Genomic DNA, 20,517 nt, shown 5'->3' with positions numbered 1-20,517 from the left:
CTGGACGACGGGCTAAGTTGGTATCAGAAAAGTTCCAGGGGCACTTGTAAGTAGACTGACTCTGGCATATGTTGTCTGTGCCGGATAAGTCTAGTTTCCGTAGAGCTGGTATAAGCTGCACCGAGTTGACACTATCCTAGCTTTAGCTCCGACAACCCCTTGGCGTAGCTGGACCTAGGGAATAACAATTCCAAGAGCTATCTATTGTCCTATGGGTCTTTGGCGGCCCCGTGTGCAGAGGATGTCATCGGTGGCTATGTAGAATAAGGATCGTTAGGCTCTAGTCAACACATGGCGAGTCCTGCGCCCCTTTTCCTTCCGGAATTATTGTTCAGCCAAAAAGTCCCTCGCAGATAGCATCACCCGCATCGGGACAAACAAGAAGCAGCCACCGCAGACGCCCAAAGTGGTCCATAATTCCGATTTTAGCATTTTGGCTGTTTCCTGTGTCACTCACCGTTTTTATCGCCCAAGAGCCAGGTCTGCTGACACTGGGATCTGGTCGCCACCGCCTGTTTTTTTTTTACCTCTACTTGGACCACAGCGAGGAATTGGCAAGAAAGAGGATTGTATTGAACATTTTCCTACCTAAGAAACATGGAATAAAAGATTCGACGCCACTTGCTGCTTGCCACTTGCCACTTGCCACTTTCTGCTTGCTTTCTTCTCTGTCAGCAAGTTAGCCCGCTCTGTCACGGCGTATCTCGATTACTGAGCATGCCCGAATCGGCCATCCACAAGCGGCTATTTCGTCAGTTACGGCCCATCTCTTCGTGGTGGCACTATGACTGTGTCTCGCAGCACAGTGAGGGAGGGAGAACATGGAGATATCGGGGCCCCCAACACCGGAAACTCAGCCAACGAGACGCCGTCCCCGGGTGGTCGGGCGCACCGGGGTTCTCCGAACCACGTGTGTGGGTAGTCGGACACCAAACACGAGCCAAGTTAAGAGGACGAGGAGGGAGGGGCCCGAGGGGGGCAGGGAGAGAAACGAAAACAGGTAATATCGTCATCTCGATTGTGGAACGTAACACGGCATTGTACGTACCCTTTCTGTGCCGGAAGCGAGATAATACCTACCATACCGGCACTGCGGCGGCGGCGGCGGCCGTGGCGGACGCGGCCCACACAGTAGGTTCCCAGGGAACTTTTGCCATCACCACCGCCCCCCGTCCGCATTCCCGGAAAGACAACTATGCCTCATGTGTGCTGATTGCGCTGGGAATGAGAGGTGAAAAGCGCAAAGGAACACGTCACTCGGTTTTCCGCAGCAGTGTGATTTGTGATGCGAGCAAGCCAACTACTAGCTATCTGGCTCGGACTCGCAGCTCGTCATAATTTACCAATTTACTTATCGGGAAACTCTTCTCTGACCAATTTGTCACTGGCTGACAAACCGACTTCTCTCGAAATTCAGCCTCCGAATTGCCATCACTCTTGTCCGGCACAGCCGAACAAAGCAGGCGAGACAGATCCCTAGGCCTCTTCCAAATCTGCTATCACCATCCAGTGACAACCCCCAACTCAATATTGGGTGCCCAGCCTCCCCCTTTTTTCACTGTCAACAAACGCTCGGCCACACCTGGCACAACAAAGCGAGCTGTCTTGTCTAAGACCAAGCAAGACAAAACATAACACAGTGACCAAAAAAGGCTCCCAGCTCCTACACATAACATATTCTTTTATTCGGATGTAGAAAGCTTGTGTCTGAAAGGGGAAATGATATGACGTTCTCTCGATCTCTTGCTTGCTGAGCACGGCTTCTAGGAGTTGAACATACGACGAAAGAAGACAGCCGCGCAGTGTTGTAGACAGGTAAGCAGTGCAACAGAGGAGAAGCCAGGAAGGAGGAAATAGACAGCTTCCTTAGAAAGAGACTTCATTTAAGCATGTGTGAGACACTTGGTCTCTGGTCCCGGATATTGGGCATCTCGCCGTGGCGGCGCCAGACATGGCTTGTCACACGGGGGAAGAAAAAAAGCCCACTCACGATTACATCACTGCGAAAAAGGTCAGACATCCCGCCCAAGAAAGATGCGCGTGCGAGAGAGAGGGCCGAGAAGAGATTGCAGGCTGGTGGAATAACACGGCATGTCATTCATCGTCAAAAGGGGGGGATGAGAGAGAACAGACCGACAAGAGACAACAGACTGCATCTTTTGCTGTTAACTACCCACCCATCGGCTCCGAAGGGGTTTATTTACTATGTACAGCACGCACGGCGGTACTCGGCAACCAAGCCGCCCACACCGCCATGTCCGTATCGTCTGCCTCGGCAGCCTACGGATGACCGGTGTCAAACTGACGCGGGTTGTGACAACAAAGCAAAAACCCCCAAGTTTGAGTCAGGTCCAAGGAACAGAAGCTGGAAATAAGCAAGACACTGGCCGGGACAGTGGCCTGTCACATCAGCATCAGCCCGGTTTCTGCGTTTGTTTAATATGCGTGGAGTACTACCAAGAGAAGAAACTTCTTGCTCTCTGCATGTGTATGTATGTATGTGTGTACACTCCCGAGCCCCCCCTTTCTGTAAACAAGCATGACAGACGTCATCACTCTGTCTGTGTTTGCTGGCGAGCGAGCGAATTATTCCTCGATCGTCTGGATATCTGTAACCAAGCAGCGATCGGAAAGAGACGAGGAAAGGAAAATAGACGACAACTGGATATCGAACCCGGGCACTTTCTCATCGTATAGACAGTCTAGCCTCGAACACAAGACGCATGTAAATGTCCACGCGTATCACCAGTGCCAAAACTGGGTGCTGGTCGACGTATTTTAGTTCAAACAAAGCCAGTCTGAGTCGATCGGTTTCCGAGGTTCTATTTATCGCATGTACTACTACCCAAGGGAGATCTGTTTCATCTGTCTGAATGCACGCCCTTGCCTTTCTCGCAACCAAAAGAGACCAGTCAAACACAAATACAAATCTTCTCTCTTTCTCTCGCCACGCATAAATAAGTACACGTAAGATATCTACGGAGTCCGTCGGTATCCCACAGCAGCTTCAAGCAATGCCGACAGACAGACACTCCCTTGCAGTAATTGGCCACTCACTTACACTCACTTGTCTTAGACCAACTAGCCACACGGACTTATCAACAGCAAGCTGGTTTCAATTGATTCTCAGCTAAAACCGGCAATCTTGATATTGCGCTGTACATGTACAATACAGGTACATGTTGATCTGTTAGCGCAGAACGAGTGACAGGGAGTCTCAAGTAGAAAGTAATATTTGCTGCTGTACAGCCAGGAAAGGTAGATGGATATAGTAAAAAGAAGATAGCTGATAAGCAGATAGAGAGCAGCCAACTGTCAATGTCTGCATTGAAAGAATTTTTACTTAATTTGTTAATCAGATCAAAAGTATCGTCGCATTGGTGGATTAGCGGTACCATGCGAGAGACAAACCAGGGCCAGAATTGTCCGCGTCCATGTACCGGTACATGAGCGACCGCTAGGACGGTGGCGCTCTGCTTTCAACAGCGTCCAGGGTGGTGCAACTGAGAAGGATTAAGAAACAAACGAAAAGCTAGGCCAATGGCAAACTCCAGACCTCGGAGGTGCGTTCTGGGCCGCCACGCGGAAAGGGCCAGAAAAAGGGTCCCGGTTTGCGTAAAAAGAGGCATTTCGACTCTGCCTGTCGGAAGACAAACAATTCCAAAAAAGTGAGGCTCGCTCGCATGCAGCTTTCAGTGGGGATGATGATGATAAGACGCGGAGAACCATGAAGCCAAAAAGCGAGGGCCGCATCGCATCCCATCCCGCTGTCCTGCCTGCCTGCCGTAGAAGGTACTCTACCCTGCCCTGGCCTGTTAGCCGTGCCCTGCCCGCCCTGCCTGCCCGTCCGCGATGGCCTGCTTTTGGGCAGCCAAGCCAGCAGCAAGCAGCCGAGCTAGCCAAGCAGCTTTTTTCTTTGCCGGCAGCGAGCGTATTCTTGGACCGGAAAAAATGGGGGTACGAACCACAGCACATGAAGTCACTAGCGGTCCAAGGATCCTGACCCTTTTCCACCCCCCGGTCGAACTGGAGGCCGGCAAGGGGTCCCGGCAGGATGAAGTGGTGTGTGTGGGCAGCAGGGAAGTTGTGCAACAACACGTTCACCCCCCTCCCCATCCATCCATTCGCATTCCATAAACCCTTGAACAAAAACCCGTGCACACTACTAGTACACAGAGCGACAAGGCCCCCCTCGGCCGACGCAGACCTGGTCTTCCCGTAAGGCTGGGAGACGACATGGCACTCACTGCAAGACGGGGGGACGAGCAAGGGGAGTGCAGGCACGACCTTTGGGGAAGGAAAAAAGGGTGTCCAGTCCATTATCACCTGAAGTGGAGGTATATACTATCCGCACTTGGACGTATTGTAGATGCCGGATTGGGATATGGTATCAAGAGAATCTCCGTCCAGTTCAATGGTTGTCATGTTTGTGAAGTTTGGATGTCCAGTCCAGCAAGACCGAGACACGCCCGCCTCTCCGCGCCCGCCCTAAAAGCAGTCCCTGTTCAACTGGTAGCTAGGTTGCTGATTTATCATTAAAATGATCATCACATACCGTAGCTTCGATTCCCTCTCGGTCAACTTGCACACCGGCAATGGACCAACAGTTGCAAGAGAAATGGATACTTTCGGGCTTCGGTGCCGACGAAAAAAGGACTGTCGGTGGTTAGTAGTAGAGACAGGACCGGCATTGATTGAGGTGCGCGTCCAACAAGACAGGACAGGACGAGAATAACAATGGCATGTTGATTTTATCCGGAACCAAGGCGTGTTCCCTTTCCGCCTCGCGCTCGGCTGGCTGGCTGGCTGGTCGCGCAATCGACGAACCGGGAACCGGACGGAGCAGAAGCTTGGGCGGATTTGCTTTGCTGTTGCCTGCCTGCTGATTCACCCTCGCGACCTTTGCGCACTGACGGTGACGGAGGCCCTGCGTTCATGCTGCCCTTTCTTGCCATTGCCCTCGGAGAGAGCCGCCCCACCGTTTTGAAATGAGACGTCCCACGTTGTCAAAGGCTGTGGCCTTTCTTTTTTTTTTTTTTTTTTTTTTTTGTTTCCTGGGCATCTTTCCTTCTTTGGAGTAAGAAATCTCGCCCTCAATAAGCCGAAGCTGGGACCTCGTCGGACGGAGACTCCGCTCAGTCCTCGTCATCGGCCGTCGTCACAGAAGAGGAATGCGCTCCGATTCCTTCAGGTAATAATTTACTATCAGGAGTGGTTATCAGACGCCGGCTGTTCTGAGTAAAGGGCCTTCACCGGCGGAAAGGATTCGCCCCAGAGCAGATACCGGCACGCATACACGTCCGCCCTCGCTGGGGCAAAAAAGAAAGAAAGAAAAAAAGAACAATCACGGCTGATAGGGGAACGCGGTGAAGAAGCCGGATGCCTATTGGATGGGCCTTGGGAATTCAGCTGACTTTCGGCAAGCGAGAGGAGTCGTCGCACGCATGCTGCAAGACTGATGCGGGCCACTGACGACCTGCATCCCCCCACCTATGATTGTGTGGAAACCAGACGACGTTGCGCTTGTCGAGAGCTAAAGATCGCTTTCCGCGTCTAGTTCCAGCCATGACCGCTCAGCAGTTTCGAGTCTCGACATCATGATGCTTCGCTTCGCCCGCGCAACTGAACCACAATCAAACGGTACATATTGTAATAAAGAGTGAACATAATGTCGTTGCGTTATCTGCGCTCCATGTATCAATGTAATCCACCTCGGTTTCTCACAGGTCGGAGTCGAAGTGATCTCAAATACCTCAAAGTCTAGCCTAGCGCTTTGGGTATTTTCAGAAGTTCATGACCGTTTGACGTCGAGCGGGAGAAGCTTCCGGAAGTTAACAAGCCTGCTCCGGCGGCTGGTCATGCATGTAGCTGTTGTCATCGAGGCTAACTTTTGTAGCAGCACCTGGCCCAATGGAGCCCGGGTTCGCATCCACGCGAAAGGAGGGATGTGCCAGGGTAATTGAAGGGGCATGAGCACATTGTCCTAACGTCCCAGAGATCGCTCGCAGCACTGGGGCAGTGGGAACCCGGTGTGGCCAGACGCCAGAGCAGCATGTCTGAGCGCCAGAGCACGCCCGCAGTGAACATCCACCACGACGCCCACCATCGCAGACTATGGCCGCACCATGGGCGTATGCCACCCACTACGGCTGCTCTTGGTGGCCCAATTATGTGTGGAACGCTGTAGCAATAGGGGGCTTCCAGCTTCCGATTGGGCTGACGCGCTCTGCGGGTTGGAGTGGAGCGGGACAAGGGTCGGCCTGGCTGGCTTATTGGACGAGGCGCGAAGGAGTTCGGTGCCGGAAAAGAAATTGGAGTTGCAAAGCAGACTGCGTTGTTTCTCGTATGTAGCAAGGAGATCACCGAGCTAGCACCAAAACTTGTTAGGCCCAGAGCGACTCTTCATGTCGGCTGCTTCTGAAGAATCCGTCCCATTGGACAGGGGATGCAGAACCGTTTCCTCTCATGCACGGTCGCGACTTGATGGCACCTCGTGAGTTTGACATCGACAGCTGATGTGCTGGAGTGTGTTTTGCATCCTCTGAGATTCCAGAGTCGCTCTTCTTGCAGTGCGGTGTAGGCTCTTCAACTTGTTAGCGCCATGTCGCCCGTCCACACGTGGGATTGCGTGGCCGGGGTTTGCCTCTCCCTCGGCATCCCTGGCTGTTACTCAACGGGACTACAAGCTTCCCCGTATGTACTTCTTACATACCTTACCTACACCTGGGTGGTGTAGTGTACAATGTAAGCCACAAGTGCGGCCCCTGTGCAACGTGATGGGTTAAGTTGGGGGTGGAGAGCCCGCGAGCTAACTGGGGGTTGACGATTTCCTGGGACGAAGGGGGAAGGGCTCTTGAGATCTTGCGACCGGGGACCGCTGCCTGTCAATGGGGTTCGTGCGGTGTGAGCGCGTCTAAAGGTGAGGTGAGCTTCGGCAAAGGCCCCGAGAGTGAGCAAGGGAAAGACGGCTTTCTGACAGGGATTGCGGGAAGGCTTGTTGGCATCCTCGAGGCGCACCTCTGCGGCGTCGACTAGAAGTGGATGGGCCACCCAGCCCAGCCGCTGTGAGGCGCGGAGATATGATGCTGTTTGGCCGCCGAAGCCCGATAGACACCCAAGCCCAGCGCGGGCAGTCAGTTACCATGAGTGTTCAGCGGTGCAACTCTCCAGGCCGCACACCTGCGATGCCGCCCAAGTTGGGGAACTCTTCCAGCTTCGATATAGCATGCACCGCACCCACGCACCCACGCACCCACGCACGCACACTGGAGATCTGCCGTTCAGGGATTTGAGGCCGCATTGCAGCTGCATGCCCAACTTCCCGCTTGAAACACCTCGCACCGCGCCAACAGTCGAGTCTGAAGACAGAAGACGCCTTCTGGACAGCTGCCGGACCATTTCCTCGACTGCGTGAAACGGAACGCCGTGGCCCCCGAAATAGAAAGCCGGCCGCCACCCGATTAATGCTTTCAAGCTCTTACTACTGTATGCAGCATGTTTCCAAGCCCACGCCACGGGGGGAGGCTCTTGACGTTGCATCCGACTCCTGGCCGTGCCAGGCGGAGCGTGACGATGACAAAATGCGAAACAACCGCAGTCCTCCGGTTCATAGCATTTTCTTCTTCGAGTTGGAAACGACAGTCTGCTTAAGTATTGGCTCGCGATTCGATGGGAACGACGATGCCTCCTGGAGATCATAGCAAGAGAGGCCCAAGAATAGAAACCGGCCAAGCCCCTCCCAGGTCCCTCTGCTAAAAGCCATCCACAGTCCCACACCGACAAACAGAGCGTCGGGGACCTCGTGACCTTGCGGTGAAGACCCCGCCTTTTATGTGTCTTGGGGGCTTTGACGACATCCGCGGTCTGGGCCTCGAGCTAGACTTGCTGGGGGTTCCGTTGGTTAAGCCCGATTGGGCAAGTACCCTCTGCTGGTCGAGGTATCCGTACGGACAGAGGCAAAGCACGAAATACGTGGACAGACTTAACCACGGTCTTCATGATGGACTGTGCGCAGAATTGCAAGTTGGTCCCCGCTACGGAATATGTGGACTGAGTACGGATACTCTTACGCCGTTCGGATGCTCGTAACAGAATCTGGGGTGTGAAGGAAGGAGTTGATGAAGCGGCCGACTTGGCCGCGGAAAGAGACCTGATTACTGGTTGACGCCTGCAAATGCGCTAGGAACAAGTACGTAGCGCTGGGAAAGGAGCGCGGGAACATTAGATTTCTGTTCCGCCGTGGCGGGAGTGGCCAGGAAGCTTAAGCCCAGTGGCTCAGCAGCCTACAGGGAAACATGGGCAGACAAACCACTGGATGGCGGCCTAGGAGCCTGCCACCACTCACAGAGCAGTGAGCTGCAACCTGCCCGCGAAAGTGGATACAACAGCATTTGGCACCTGCCTGATGGATCTTTGGGAACCTGAACGCCCATTTTATCGTAGGCTGCCCTTATGTCGCTGCATTAAGCGCAACCTGGGTAATACATCTGTTACTTTTCTTTTCAAACGGGTTTGTAATAACATCACGGAACATTCCGTCAGTCGGCTTAAGTGCTCAAGTGCTGAGCAAGCACTTAATTTACTGCAATTATCTGCACACTTATAAAGTTGGGCAAGCACCAAGGTAGGAACCTGCCTTAGACAAGCTTTCAGTATTGATAATTACAAAAAGTTCGAGTACATGGCACTTGCGTCTTCAAAGCGTCGGCGATAAAGGCCACGGACGCCGTACTAATGGTAGGGAGGCAAACATTGGAGATGTGCACTGGTTTAATTATGCTCACCGAGGTAAGTAGGCCGCGGCACAAGTGGTGAGTGAGACTGACCGAATGCGCTTGCCCGCTCACTGCGAGTGGTGCTCACCGCTTACGGAGGATGTGAAACGTAAAAATAACCTGCAATCTCGTTTTCGGCTGATTCTGTGATAACGACAGGACCACTGAGCTGGGAGCTCTGCCATATCATCCTGTTGTTATTAGTCGTCCAACATCGCGGACGCATCACGTTGCATCCGAAACGGGCGACGAATATTTTCGCGGGATGGCAAAACAACAAAACGACCTCGCAGCACCAATATCTGACGGTATTATACGAAGGAGGACTTCCAATTATCTCCCACCCCACGAGGTTGCGAACACTATTGCTGAAGAACTCAATATGTCGCAAAAAACGAACAAATTAAGATCATGTCAGCTTCCAAGACAGACACCTCAGTCTGCTAACAAGTAACGCCCGCTCGCCTGCGCGCGTGCTATGGCGTTTCCCTGGCCTAGAAAGGCAATGTATATGCCCATCACACGCTGTATCGCGGTGTTTGAGCGGTATTCCGGATTCCACACCTGGGCATTCGTACCCCCAGAACTAATAGGCGCCTGGGACTGCTAGCGCAGGTGAATCACACGTTGGTGCCCTCTGCCTACAACGTTCGTCTATGGGGTTGGTTTGATTCTTCTACGTTGCTCACCGTCGCGCTCACTTCACGTCCTCTCTGAACGAACCTACCCAGAAAGAGCAAATATTTCATCACTGCTCTGTGTGGGAACCGTGGTGCGATGACAATACAATACGGTATGAACGAAGCGCCGGCTCTCCCCGCTGAAATGTAGCCGTTTAATTCACTCCTTCCTACATGCATGGAGCTTCCACGGTTTCGATTGCCTTTCGAAATAAGCCCCAATGAGCCATATCAATGCCCATCCCACCAAGTCAGGCCTCTTGCATTCGGCTGCAGGTGTCGCAAATTGCGCCCCCCAAAGTAAGGTAGCCGTATTGCGCCAGTTTACGCAGTACATACAGCAACATCCCTATTATAATTAAGGTACCTAGGTAGCGTATAAATCTTGGTGGTTCATCTTGGTCTAGATGCTTTGGGAACGTTATCCCCCCTGCTCGCTAAGGTCTGTGCCAGAAGATGGAGCTTAGCGGTTCGGACGTTTGCCATGCACCACGAATACCTCCATGCTGTATGTTTTTGCAGTGCTTTGATGGGTGTTTTGTTCATAGGATCGCTCATGCCGTTGGAGCTTGGTCCAAGCGAGCCAGAAACGGTTGTGCTTGGTGTTTCGTTGCCGTCTGGTCTCGCCGCCCGACTGCGAGTTGCCAAAGCCGTCAGACGCCCCATCTACCTTATCCCACTGGATGACGATTGGGCAGGTTGATGACCGCACTTGTTGAGGGGGTACCGGCCCTACACCTACCTACGTACAATGTAGGTTTCAAGCTGTCTGCCCATTGGCATCGACTCTTGCCATGTTCTCCCCGCAGTCGGGGCTCGGGCGATTCCTGGCTCCCAATCCCTCCCACCTGTCCAGGGCACCTCGCCATCCCGGGCGGAATCATCCACGCTTTTAAAAAGGTCGATTTATCCCGCCAACCGCTCCCTGGTGTCCTTTTCTTGTCTCCTGCTCTGCTTCTAGTTGTCACCCTGCTGGCTTGCCTGGTTGACCTCCCATGTCTTGTTCGCACCGCCCCGACCCTCACCTGGCTGCCCTGTCACCTTCCCGCCCCCCTGGTTCTGTGCTAAATCCCACTTGGCAAACCCAGTCGGCGTGCAGAAAAGCAGCCACCAAGCCTCTGGACCCTCCCCCAATTTTTTAAACGTTGTGCACTACGAAGTACCTCTACTCACTCTTCCCGCACAATTCCAGAAGCCGACCAGGGCTTCTGACAGCTGCAAGTACCAAGACACCAGGCTTGTGGGCAGAAGCCGTCCCAAGAACGCCCACCCTAGTTCACTCCCCTCGCTCTTTCCTGCCTAGGCTGTCAGTGCTTGCGCGCAAAAAGGCCGCTCCCCCACCCACCTTTCTCCAACGCGCGCCACAACGGTCGAACAAACAAGATAATCCTTGCGCGTTATCGCATCCCATTTCTCCTCCCCCCCTGCTGCCCAACCCCAGCTCAGGAACCCAGACGACCCTGCGAGTATCTCGATTGCTGCATGCTTTCTTCACCTCGCAGCAACACTACTTGGCACTGCGCATTCGGTCATCGCCAAAACATATTCCGTACGTGGCCGCCGACGACGGCAGACGGTGCGAGAACCAGCGATAGCTTCGGCACCCTCCACCGATGCCAATTGAGTTTTGGCGCGCAGCCCACCGTATCTTTAACTCTGTTTTGCCTTAGTGCCCGCTAGTAATTGTCCTACGCGAGAAGCATCCTGTCCTGCCGGCTCGAAACGGGATTCATTTCATCAAGACGCTATTTGCAGCAAGGCTCCCTTTCGGTCTGCTTGCTGCAAAGTGGATGAACAAAAAGAAACGCCCATTGTCTCGATTGCTAGCGCCTCCATCCCAAGGGCCCGACAGCGCGACCAAAACGCGACCTTGTCGACGCGCAGCCAGGCCGCCTAACGGGTCCATCGACGTACTGGTCCTCTCTCGCGGTACAGCCCGAGTACCCAACTGTGAGTCTTAACCCACCACCTACCTCTTGCAACACAACTGCTCGCGCGCTGCAATAACCTGATCAATAATTTTGCGCCTGCAACCGTTGTGTACGACAAATTGTACTTGAGCTCATGCGACAACTTTTGACAGGCTGCCGCGTCCTCGGTCTCGAAAATACCCCTGCCACTCCCCCCGTCGATAATTCCCGAAGGCCGACCATTTCACGTGTTCGCGTGCGCCAGCGTGTCTTAAAGACTCCCCACACAGACCCCTGTGCGACCAAGTCTCGCGAAACTCTAAAAAAAAAATTACAAACGCCCAGGAGAGTTCCTTAACAAATCGAGAGGCGTTTTTCGGGCTTGATCGTGCAGCGACTTGCATTTTTACAACAGCCAACGATTCCCACTCCATTGGGAGCCTTCAGCCATCTGCATTAGTCGCGCGCGGCCATTTCAGTAACCACGAGATCGACAGCTGCCCCCCTCAGCTCAAAGTTATTCGCGCATTGAATCACCAGGTCGAAAGACTGACTTCCGCGAGTGCCTGGGATCAAACGGTGTCAACAAGCGCGTAAGAGACGTGTTCGCATATCATTAATCGACTCCGAATACTGGTGAGCAACTTTATTCACTTTCATTTGTTGGTGGGATCACTCTTGACGTTATCACTGGTCCCGTATGCGACACCGAGCTTGTTCTGGAGTCGCGTCTCAGTGTTTTTTTTTCCCTCTCTTTTCATTTTGCGGTCGTGCTCCACGGGATCCCTGCCCGTTGCAAGCCGCGGGGATTTTAAACTCTGGCTTGAGCATTCCACCCCTCCATGGCCAGGCCCTTTACCGGCAATCTAGCGACGCTACAATAGTGGAAGCCAAAGCAAGCGATCGTCCCTTCTTCCACCCTGCTATGGTTGGGGCTATGCCCCGCTCTCCGAGACCCCGATGACTGGTATGAGAAGAGTGCTGATTTCTGAATGTCGTGTAACAATAGGGACACCACGGTTTGCTCTCCTGCGATTGATCATCCCTACTTTCAACGTTCCAGAAGCCATTCGCCGGCTTCTTCCAGCAGAACAGAAATACAGGCCTTTCCTCTCGAGTACCTATTGGCCTAAGAAGCAAGCCTCACGCCCCGCAGTTGTTGTCGCCGTGCATTACTTGCCTTTACATTCGACGCCAGCATTTTCTCCTGTCGTTTTGGTTCTTCATTTCAGGTAAGGGTTCTCCGGGAGTCCCCCTACAGTCACCGATATTATACACTTCCCTCGCGAACGCGTGGTATTTGTCCACGGATACTTTCTTGGCGTTACTCCTTGGTGCCTCGGCATCCCGGGGTCCTGTGGGAGGGCTCCGTCTCACAAATGGCCTATGATGACCTGTGCATGTCTTCTTGAACATTATTGCTAACATATCTCAATAGTAAATTGTTCCAGCCTTTCGAGTGGTACACGTTTTCGTTCATTTAGGTAAGCAATATCTTAGATTTGATATTTCTGAACATCGGACTCGGATAATACGGACCATGAGGACGTCTCTGCTTGTTTTCCCTTTTAACGCCCAACACGGCCGGGATTGGTAACCGTGGCTGCTGCTGGATTATTCATGACCCCGTCTCGATTGTCTCTCTTGCTTTCCCGTACATGTTGCGTCAGGCCCGGGCCTTCCAATACGCTACCGCACCAACATCTAACTCTGACATGCCATTTCCATATGGTAGTGTTGTGGTCGTTGATGCTAACTCGGAGCAACAGTTTACTATAGTTAAGCCTCGGTGGGGCTTTATTGGTAAGGTACGACGTTGCAACCGTTGCTACTAGTATGGACAAAGCCTCGCGCGTGGCTTCTGAAACATGATCTTAGGAGCATGGTTCCCGTCTCGACACTTGCAAACGATTGGCTCGAACGGCCAACCTTTATTCAGCTCTTTTTCTAACTTTGAAAAGCGTTTTAGTATCATTGCGTCGAATTGTTGTCTGGTTCTTGGTTCGCTACAATCCAAGGTACGTGGCCTCAGTTCATCACAGCGTGTTTCTTATGCACTTGCGGCAATTGTTCCTGGCGGCGACAAGGGGTTCTCTTCCTCAAAAAGATCCCAAAGAGCTCGACTTTCAAAAACGCCTTTGATGCACCACTGGTTCGGGACTCGAGCAAGGGTGTCGCAAAGCCAAGGCGATCCCGTTTCAATCTCGGCAACGTTCCACCCTAGTACCTTTTTTGGTACTGCATGAGTGGAAATTTTACTCAACATCCTCCAGTGGACCTGGGGCTATTTTTAAAATCCCATGACTTCCCCAGTCCCTGGCGCCAGTGGAAACATTTTTGGCTTCACAGAGTTGAATGCATACATGATGCTGACACTCATCTTGTAGTTCACTCAACACGCTTTGCGCATACTGAGACGTGTTTTTTTTTCAAGAGCACAGGACGATATAATATCGCACGTTTTGTTGGTGGAGAACCGCTAGACCGCGACCAGAGTAAAACTGGTCAGCTGTCGTCTTCAGGTTGAACAAAAGCATTGTGAGTGACATTGCAATTCTGAACTTGCGGCGTGGATGTTCTGGTGTCCTGCCCGCTCTGCGCATGCGCACAGATGTCGATGGAAACCTGGTTATCAACCCCAGTGATTTCCTTGACGATGATCATCAGCCTCGGGCAGTATGATGCTGTCGCACAGTTAGCAAACCAACATCGAGAACATCTACTGCAGTAGACAGTCATCACACACAGCCAGCACGGGATCATTCCTGCTAATATTGAGTGTTGTTAGATTTTCGACGTACCAACGGAAATCGGCATCTATGGGATTGACAATGGCTCAGCACCGTCAGGCTCCGAGCCAATTCAAGGAAGAGCCCGGCCATGATTCGGTGAGTGCCAATTTTTAAAACTCGTGCTCCGCCAACCTAGAACCAAGCAATACCTCTTTGTGGACCATTCCCTACACTCCTTTCCCTACCCGAGCTGGATGTTGTCATGTATAGTCGAGCGACTTTGCAACGGTAGTTCCGTCTGACTGCGCAAGCAGTTGCAGCGCTTCGACATTTCGAGGGCTGTGCATTCGAAATTTTACCTGATTATCAGCCTCCGTGAAAACGTCGCGGTACGCGCCGATTTCGAGTCCAAAAAAACCATGAATCCTGGCCCGTTCCCTCATTTCCTAGAGTTGCAGAACAGCAGACTAGGGGCCGAGTCAAGGTTCCTGGATTTGATTTGTTCCAGAAAAATCCTATGCCTGTCGCAAGCTTGGCCGGGTGCGGAATCGCATGGTCAGGGTTTGGGAATTACAGGGGGTATCGTGTTTCACCCCAGCCAGGGCTCCGGGAGACATGACAGGGGCCTTGCCGGGCTGCGTAGTGCGCTTCCGCTCTAAACAAGATGCACCCTGCAGTCGCGCGCTGTACCACCAAAAGTTGAAGACTTGTCGTTTGGTTATCCCCCCATGCCTTACTCCCCTGCCTTGCCTTTGCATTGCAGTGCCAGAGCAGTTCCAACAACACAAGCTTGCCAACCCGCCGAGCCAGAGTTGGCAACGGACGGCTGCAGAGCAATGAGCGTGTTATGGCAATCGCGAAGATTTTTGTTGGCTCTGTGCCCGTTCCGCCATCATCCTCCCCATAATCCAGCCGCACTGTAATTTTCCATCATGCATGGCCGCTGGGTTGTCACAATCAAACGCTAGTGAACTTGCCACAACCTCATTTTGGTGGGGTTAGAGCGAATATGGCGGTTGAGATTTCAACGGCGGCCGGATGTCTGGGGAGCTGATTTTTCTTCTACGGGAGCGCAACGGCTGGCTATGGACTGAGAGGGTCTGTCGTTTCGCGAATTATCGCAACGTCAGTAATCGCAATGAGATCTAGCGATCTGTCCACTGCTATTGGGCGTGCGCAATCGTCCTTAGTCGGTGTGCACGCTGATGACACTCGTGCGACGGTCCCGCTAGTTCAAGTGAGCCACGAGATGTATGTGAAGACCGTTGTTGAGTCTCGTCACGAGTCAGTCAAGCCGTTAGCGGGTGAAGATCTGAGGCACTATGTACTGGGGTCCTGCGGTTGACTTTCTCCATTTACCAAGTGGTGGAGCCGCCTGGAGTGGACTGGTGGGGAGACACGCTTTCTCTCCCACCGTCCGACTAGGTGGAATGGGACAGCATCTCACAATGGGTCAAGTAACGGGCATGGCCATCTAGACGCGCTCTGCAACGGCGACGAGTCCTTCAAGAGCAAGTGCTTCATACCCGGGTGCTATGGCATATTCTTGCTCGTTTACCGAAGCCGTGGCCCATAGCCTTCTTGATCAACTGGATGCCTCAAGCGATGCAGCGTGGAAGACAAGGCAAGTACTTCTGGGTGCTTGGGCGGTCCCCGGTCTAGGGTATGGCTGAGTTCTCCGAAGGCAAGGACGATTGGGGCGGCAACATTTGGGGCCCGCCCGGACACATACACCGCCCATGCATGTGGGGCGCCCATGCATGTCCATGTCCTTGCCATGAAGAAGAAAAAAAGCATCCCTGCAAGGAAACCGCCCAGTGGGCCCAAGTGTCCTTGCCCCCTTCAGTGGCTAGCTCCGGGTCACCGGTACTTGGTTAGGCAAGAGTGGTGCTACTTAGCTCTAGCACGCGGCCCGTCATTGGTCATTTCATCTAAGATGCAGTCGCCCCCTTGTTCACGTTTCTACCATGCGTTGTCCCACTATCAGTCATGCTTGGTCCATTCACGCCTTGCGGGCTTCAAATCTCGCCGGTGCTGCAACTACGGCTCGGTGCTGGGGGGACGCGTTAGACCACTGCCATCTGTCTGCCAAAACTACAGTAGATGGGCCAAGCATTATTACCCCTTGCCCAATCTTGTTATCTGATCGGCTTCCTGGGCGCCTGCCCCCCGTCTTCTACATAATACCCTGCCTGCACTCCAACCCAAAATCGGCATCCCACAATACCACCAAGCGATTTTCTTCGTGTGCCTTCCTCCTGTATTGTAGTCCCGATTTTGGCTTCCCCACCCCTGTCGTTCTCTAACATTCGTTCTTTCCTTATTTCCTCCGCACCAAGAAGACGGCAAATTCGGTCAGTAGTCTTGTTGTGTTTTGCTCCTTCAATTCCTCAGCCTGCCCAAGTTGTGCTTGCGGGGTGCGCAATACCAGTTCTGCCGTCACGAGAAACCTAGTGGAAATCTCGAAACTTCGGGAGGTGATTCCGAGGCTTCCTCGCTCCACTCTTGGTTCGCGTTGATCCTTGAACGCGACCAGCATTGGCTCTCCAGCTCCCCCTCCCTCCTGGTTATTCGGTTCGCATGCCGTAAGGGAGTGCTCTTGTCCTACAAATCCCACCCCAAATCCCGAGGCTAGCACCTCATCCGTTGATCCTCGTCTTTATCAGGGGGCCCAAAGAACTTCCCGACTCCCCAGACCTTGCACACCGTTGAAAAAAAACACAACATTCCTAGACGCGTTCACGGGTACTCCCACACACATGATCAACGTCTCTCAAAAAGAACCCTGAACTGTGAGGACTAATGGTTGTCTCCTCTATGCAGCATCACACCCATCATCAGCAACAGGGTTCCGTTCCTCCTCACCTGCAGCATTCCCGGCCTCCAAGTATTGTTCACCAGCAGCAACATCACAGCCAGGCTCCCCCGCAACAGCAGCAGCAGCAGCACCCGGGCGCGTATTCATACCAGCAGCAGTCTCAGGCGACGACCACGCAAGAGCATAATCTGCCCTACTACGCGCACCCGAGCCCTTACAGCACGCCGGGGGCGACGAGCGGATATACATCTGCAGGTCAGTTTTGCCATTTACGTGTCCCTCGCGCAACGCGGTGGGGTATTCGCGCGCTGCATCGTTAACAACTTGCGCAGACACCGGCGAAATGATGGCTGCTACGATGCCGAGACCGCCATACCCCCCAATGTCCTATCATACTCCTCAATCGAATTCTCCCGCGTCAGTAGCTTCGCCTTCAGGTCATGACCAGCAGAGAACAATGTATGGGCAGCCTCCTTCTCAATTACACCAACACCAGCAGTCGCTATACTATGCTGCTCCTCAGCAACCTTACCAGGCACCATCTCCATATGCGCAGCATCCACAGCAACAGTCACATCAGTCTATGGCTTCGCAGCAGCCTAACATGATGATGTCTCACGCTGCTCCTCAGCACCAGTTGAGCCAACACCCATCTCAGCACCCACAGGCAGGAATGACGGTCAGCCCGAGACAGGGGAAAATTGAGGCGCATAGCCTGAACCACCGGATAGCGGGAGCCGCTGCACCGGTCCCGCTTGGTAGCGCATCGTCTAATCCGCCCCAAAACGGTGCTCCGCTTTCGACGCCGACCGGCTCTGCAGCTGGAGTCAACCCAAATGCTGCCCCTGGTCCCATACCAGCCACAACACCGCTTGTAGTCCGTCAAGATACGAACGGCGTGCAATGGATTGCGTTCGAGTATTCCCGCGACCGGGTGAAGATGGAGTACACAATCCGCTGCGATGTCGAGTCTGTGAACCACGAGGAGCTCTCGGCAGAGTTCAAGACGGAAAACTGCGTTTATCCCCGGGCGTGCTGCCCGAAGGAGCAATACCGAGGCAACCGTCTACAATACGAGACCGAGTGCAATACTGTCGGATGGGCGTTAGCACAGCTGAACCCGCCACTTCGAGGCAAGAGGGGACTGATCCAAAGGGCCGTGGACAGCTGGAGGAATAGCAACCAAGACCCCCGGTTGAGGAGCCGCCGTGTCCGCCGGATGGCCAAGATGAACCATCGCAACAAGCCTGGTTCGACGACTCCACACGCCAGCCATATGGCTGGCCCTGCTGGCTCATCAGGCATGTCAACCCCGACCGCCATGGGTCCTGCCAGCACAGCTGCCATGGGCAAGCCCGGGTTGAACAACATGGGTACGCAGATGCACCACCATCACGCCCACTCGGACGGGAACGCTCAGGGAGGTGGAGATGAAGTCGGTATGTTTCACCAGATGGCCTAATGCGCGTTGTTGTGATCAAGTGTGATACCTTTTTGACCTGTTACCTGCGGCCTACCTTGTTTTGGTTATGGAAATTTTTTTTTGGGAAATATTCGTTTGTCCCATTTTTTTGTTATATACCGGCTCGCGACCATCAATTCTCGGGCGCCTGGGCGACACAGGAACCTGGTACGAAAGAAAGATCTGTACATTACCCATAGTTGCGTTTGCTGTTAGTCTGTTTTGCTGGTTTTCGGTCGTCGCTCAGTCGTCTGGCTGCTGGCAAACGCTGCATTGCACTTCGCTTTGCACTGCACATTCACAGCATCGCTCGTCACATACCAACACCGTCATCACCATTTTACGTGGGCCCGAAACGGTGTCTCGCATGAATTGCTCGACACCGAGGCTGTCTGCGAGTCCTTTGTACTCTGTACTTGTTGCTGCCTGTCTTATAGTTTTTTTCTTCTTGGGCGAGTTCTGGTTTTTGCTGCGCTCTTTCGGGTTGAAAGCTTCACACAATCGCACACGCGCACCCTGCTGTAGAGCAGGTGGTAATCCCGCTAAATTTCCCAGCTGGATGGATAAGCTAACCTCGATTTCGGTTTCTATTTAGACGACGGAGAAGACTACATGGATGACGACCAACAGCTTCACCATCACCATCACCAGGCTCCCTCGCAGCCAGGTTCCGAGGAGCGGCCCGCACAAGTTTTCACCGGCTATGGTTCATATCCAGGCGGCGCGCCCCACGGTGCCTCATCAATGCCGTCAGTTCACGACACTATCAACGGCTCTCCTCATGCTGGCAGCAGTGCCATTCCCGCACGTCGTGCCAGCCCCGCCCAGTCTTCCCGCAACGATGAGCCAGATGATCTGTTCCCGGTTATCCCTGAAGCCAAGAAACGCAAGTTTATCCTTGTCGAAGACAGCGATCGTCAGAGTCGGCTTCGCGTTCGGGTGACGCTCGACGGCGTTGACACGCGCGAGATCCCCGATAGTTTCCGCAAAGGTAGTAGTGTCTATCCACGCTCGTATTTCCCTCGTGAGATGCAGAGTCCTCCGCCGAGTGCCACGGGTAGCAAGTTCTTCACCGATGACACAAGCGACGTTGAGGACGATGGCATCACCGACACAGAAGGCCGTCGCGCTGGTCGTGGTAGCAATGCCAGCAGCAGCAGTGTTCGCCGAGGAGGCGCCAAGGCCATGGTCAAGGTGCCCATGGGTGACGGCCAGGAGGGCGAAGTGGCCATTCCGCGGATGCGCCGGACATTCCGTGGTAAAGAGGTCCGTCTCAACGACTTGGGCTACCGAATGGCTTGGCTGCAGAGCCGTGTGTTTGCTGGTCGTACGGTGTTCTTACAACGAGCCTGTGAGTTTTCTTTTCGCCTGTGCGCCCTCGGCAAATTCTAACAACCAAAAATAGTAGACTCTTATAGGAACAAGACCAGGAGCGCCATCGAATCCGTATCCCAGGATGTCAGGACATCAGTCCCGCACTATGAAACACGTGTGGGAAAACGGCGGTGGAACGAGCGGATGCGCGGCGGCGGCAGCGGTGACAAGAAAGACGAAGATGCTTGATCAGCCATTCCGGAAGGCGCGTTCTTCGACATGGGGAAATGGGGGGGATTGCAGACGAAAGGGAGTTTACAGGGGAATTCCCTTGGTTTCACTACATGACGCACGGCTAGGCGGATCGGAAAATAAAAGTAAAGGGTACTAACATTGTATGGATTGTATGGTATGGGTGTAAGTTTTTACATGGGTAAGGAGATAGTCGGGATAGACAGCAGGGGGAAGATTTACAAAGAAAGATGACGTTGAGGAACTAAGCTAACTCGGCTGTGTCGGTTTGTTTCCTTCTCGTCTTTCGTATTATATTCCTTCACGATAACCCCATCTTTCTCGCGTCTGATACCTCGTTCTTCTACCATTTCTTTGCTACTGCCTTTCTTTCCCAATCTCCCAGCAGAAATCTGGCAGGGCGTAACTCAACGCCTGTGGGGAAATTTTTGTATGATGTTCTTTGTACCCTTCGTGGTTTTGGCTTCGGACTAGCCTCTATGCATAAAGCGATTCGCGAACGTGATAATCTTGCATTCCATTTCCTAATAATATCACGGAGTAATAATCGACACTATTATTCAAGAGGGGGGATG

At 53.2% G+C, this 20,517-nt stretch overlaps 5 protein-coding genes across 5 annotated transcripts; 2 read left to right on the top strand and 3 right to left on the bottom strand.

Annotated features, from left to right (window-relative positions):
- Window positions 1–552: 552 nt before the first annotated feature.
- On the top strand, window positions 553–1,431 carry B0T26DRAFT_499472 (uncharacterized protein). Its single transcript, XM_060435367.1, has one exon. The coding sequence runs from the start codon at window positions 718–720 to the stop codon at window positions 1,336–1,338; it is 621 nt and encodes a 206-aa protein (XP_060290318.1). The 5' UTR covers window positions 553–717; the 3' UTR covers window positions 1,339–1,431.
- Window positions 1,432–1,849: 418 nt separating this feature from the next.
- B0T26DRAFT_731403 (uncharacterized protein) lies at window positions 1,850–2,144 on the bottom strand. Its single transcript, XM_060443056.1, has one exon. It carries the CDS (start codon window positions 2,096–2,098, stop codon window positions 1,880–1,882), a length of 219 nt encoding a protein of 72 aa, XP_060290317.1. The 5' UTR covers window positions 2,099–2,144; the 3' UTR covers window positions 1,850–1,879.
- Window positions 2,145–3,119: 975 nt separating this feature from the next.
- On the bottom strand, window positions 3,120–4,430 carry B0T26DRAFT_499445 (uncharacterized protein). The gene is made up of 2 exons (XM_060435366.1): window positions 3,557–4,430; window positions 3,120–3,503 (listed from the first exon to the last, which is right to left on the bottom strand). Exons 1-2 carry the CDS (start codon window positions 4,318–4,320, stop codon window positions 3,458–3,460), a joined length of 810 nt encoding a protein of 269 aa, XP_060290316.1. The 5' UTR covers window positions 4,321–4,430; the 3' UTR covers window positions 3,120–3,457.
- A 9,424-nt stretch (window positions 4,431–13,854) lies between these two features.
- Window positions 13,855–14,195, bottom strand: B0T26DRAFT_731394 (uncharacterized protein). Its single transcript, XM_060443055.1, has one exon. It carries the CDS (start codon window positions 14,125–14,127, stop codon window positions 13,870–13,872), a length of 258 nt encoding a protein of 85 aa, XP_060290315.1. The 5' UTR covers window positions 14,128–14,195; the 3' UTR covers window positions 13,855–13,869.
- A 2,703-nt stretch (window positions 14,196–16,898) lies between these two features.
- On the top strand, window positions 16,899–19,939 carry B0T26DRAFT_744273 (uncharacterized protein; the record flags this gene model as incomplete). Its single annotated transcript, XM_060444393.1, has 4 exons — window positions 16,899–17,169; window positions 17,247–18,349; window positions 19,007–19,727; window positions 19,782–19,939. The coding sequence occupies 4 exons, from the start codon at window positions 16,899–16,901 to the stop codon at window positions 19,937–19,939; spliced, it is 2,253 nt and encodes a 750-aa protein (XP_060290314.1).
- Window positions 19,940–20,517: the final 578 nt, after the last annotated feature.

Source organism: Lasiosphaeria miniovina (assembly GCF_030549165.1).
Source record: "Lasiosphaeria miniovina strain SMH2392-1A chromosome Unknown B0T26scaffold_8, whole genome shotgun sequence".
NCBI classification, from domain to species: domain Eukaryota; kingdom Fungi; phylum Ascomycota; class Sordariomycetes; order Sordariales; family Lasiosphaeriaceae; genus Lasiosphaeria; species Lasiosphaeria miniovina.
This window is presented reverse-complemented; position numbering and strand designations above follow the sequence as displayed.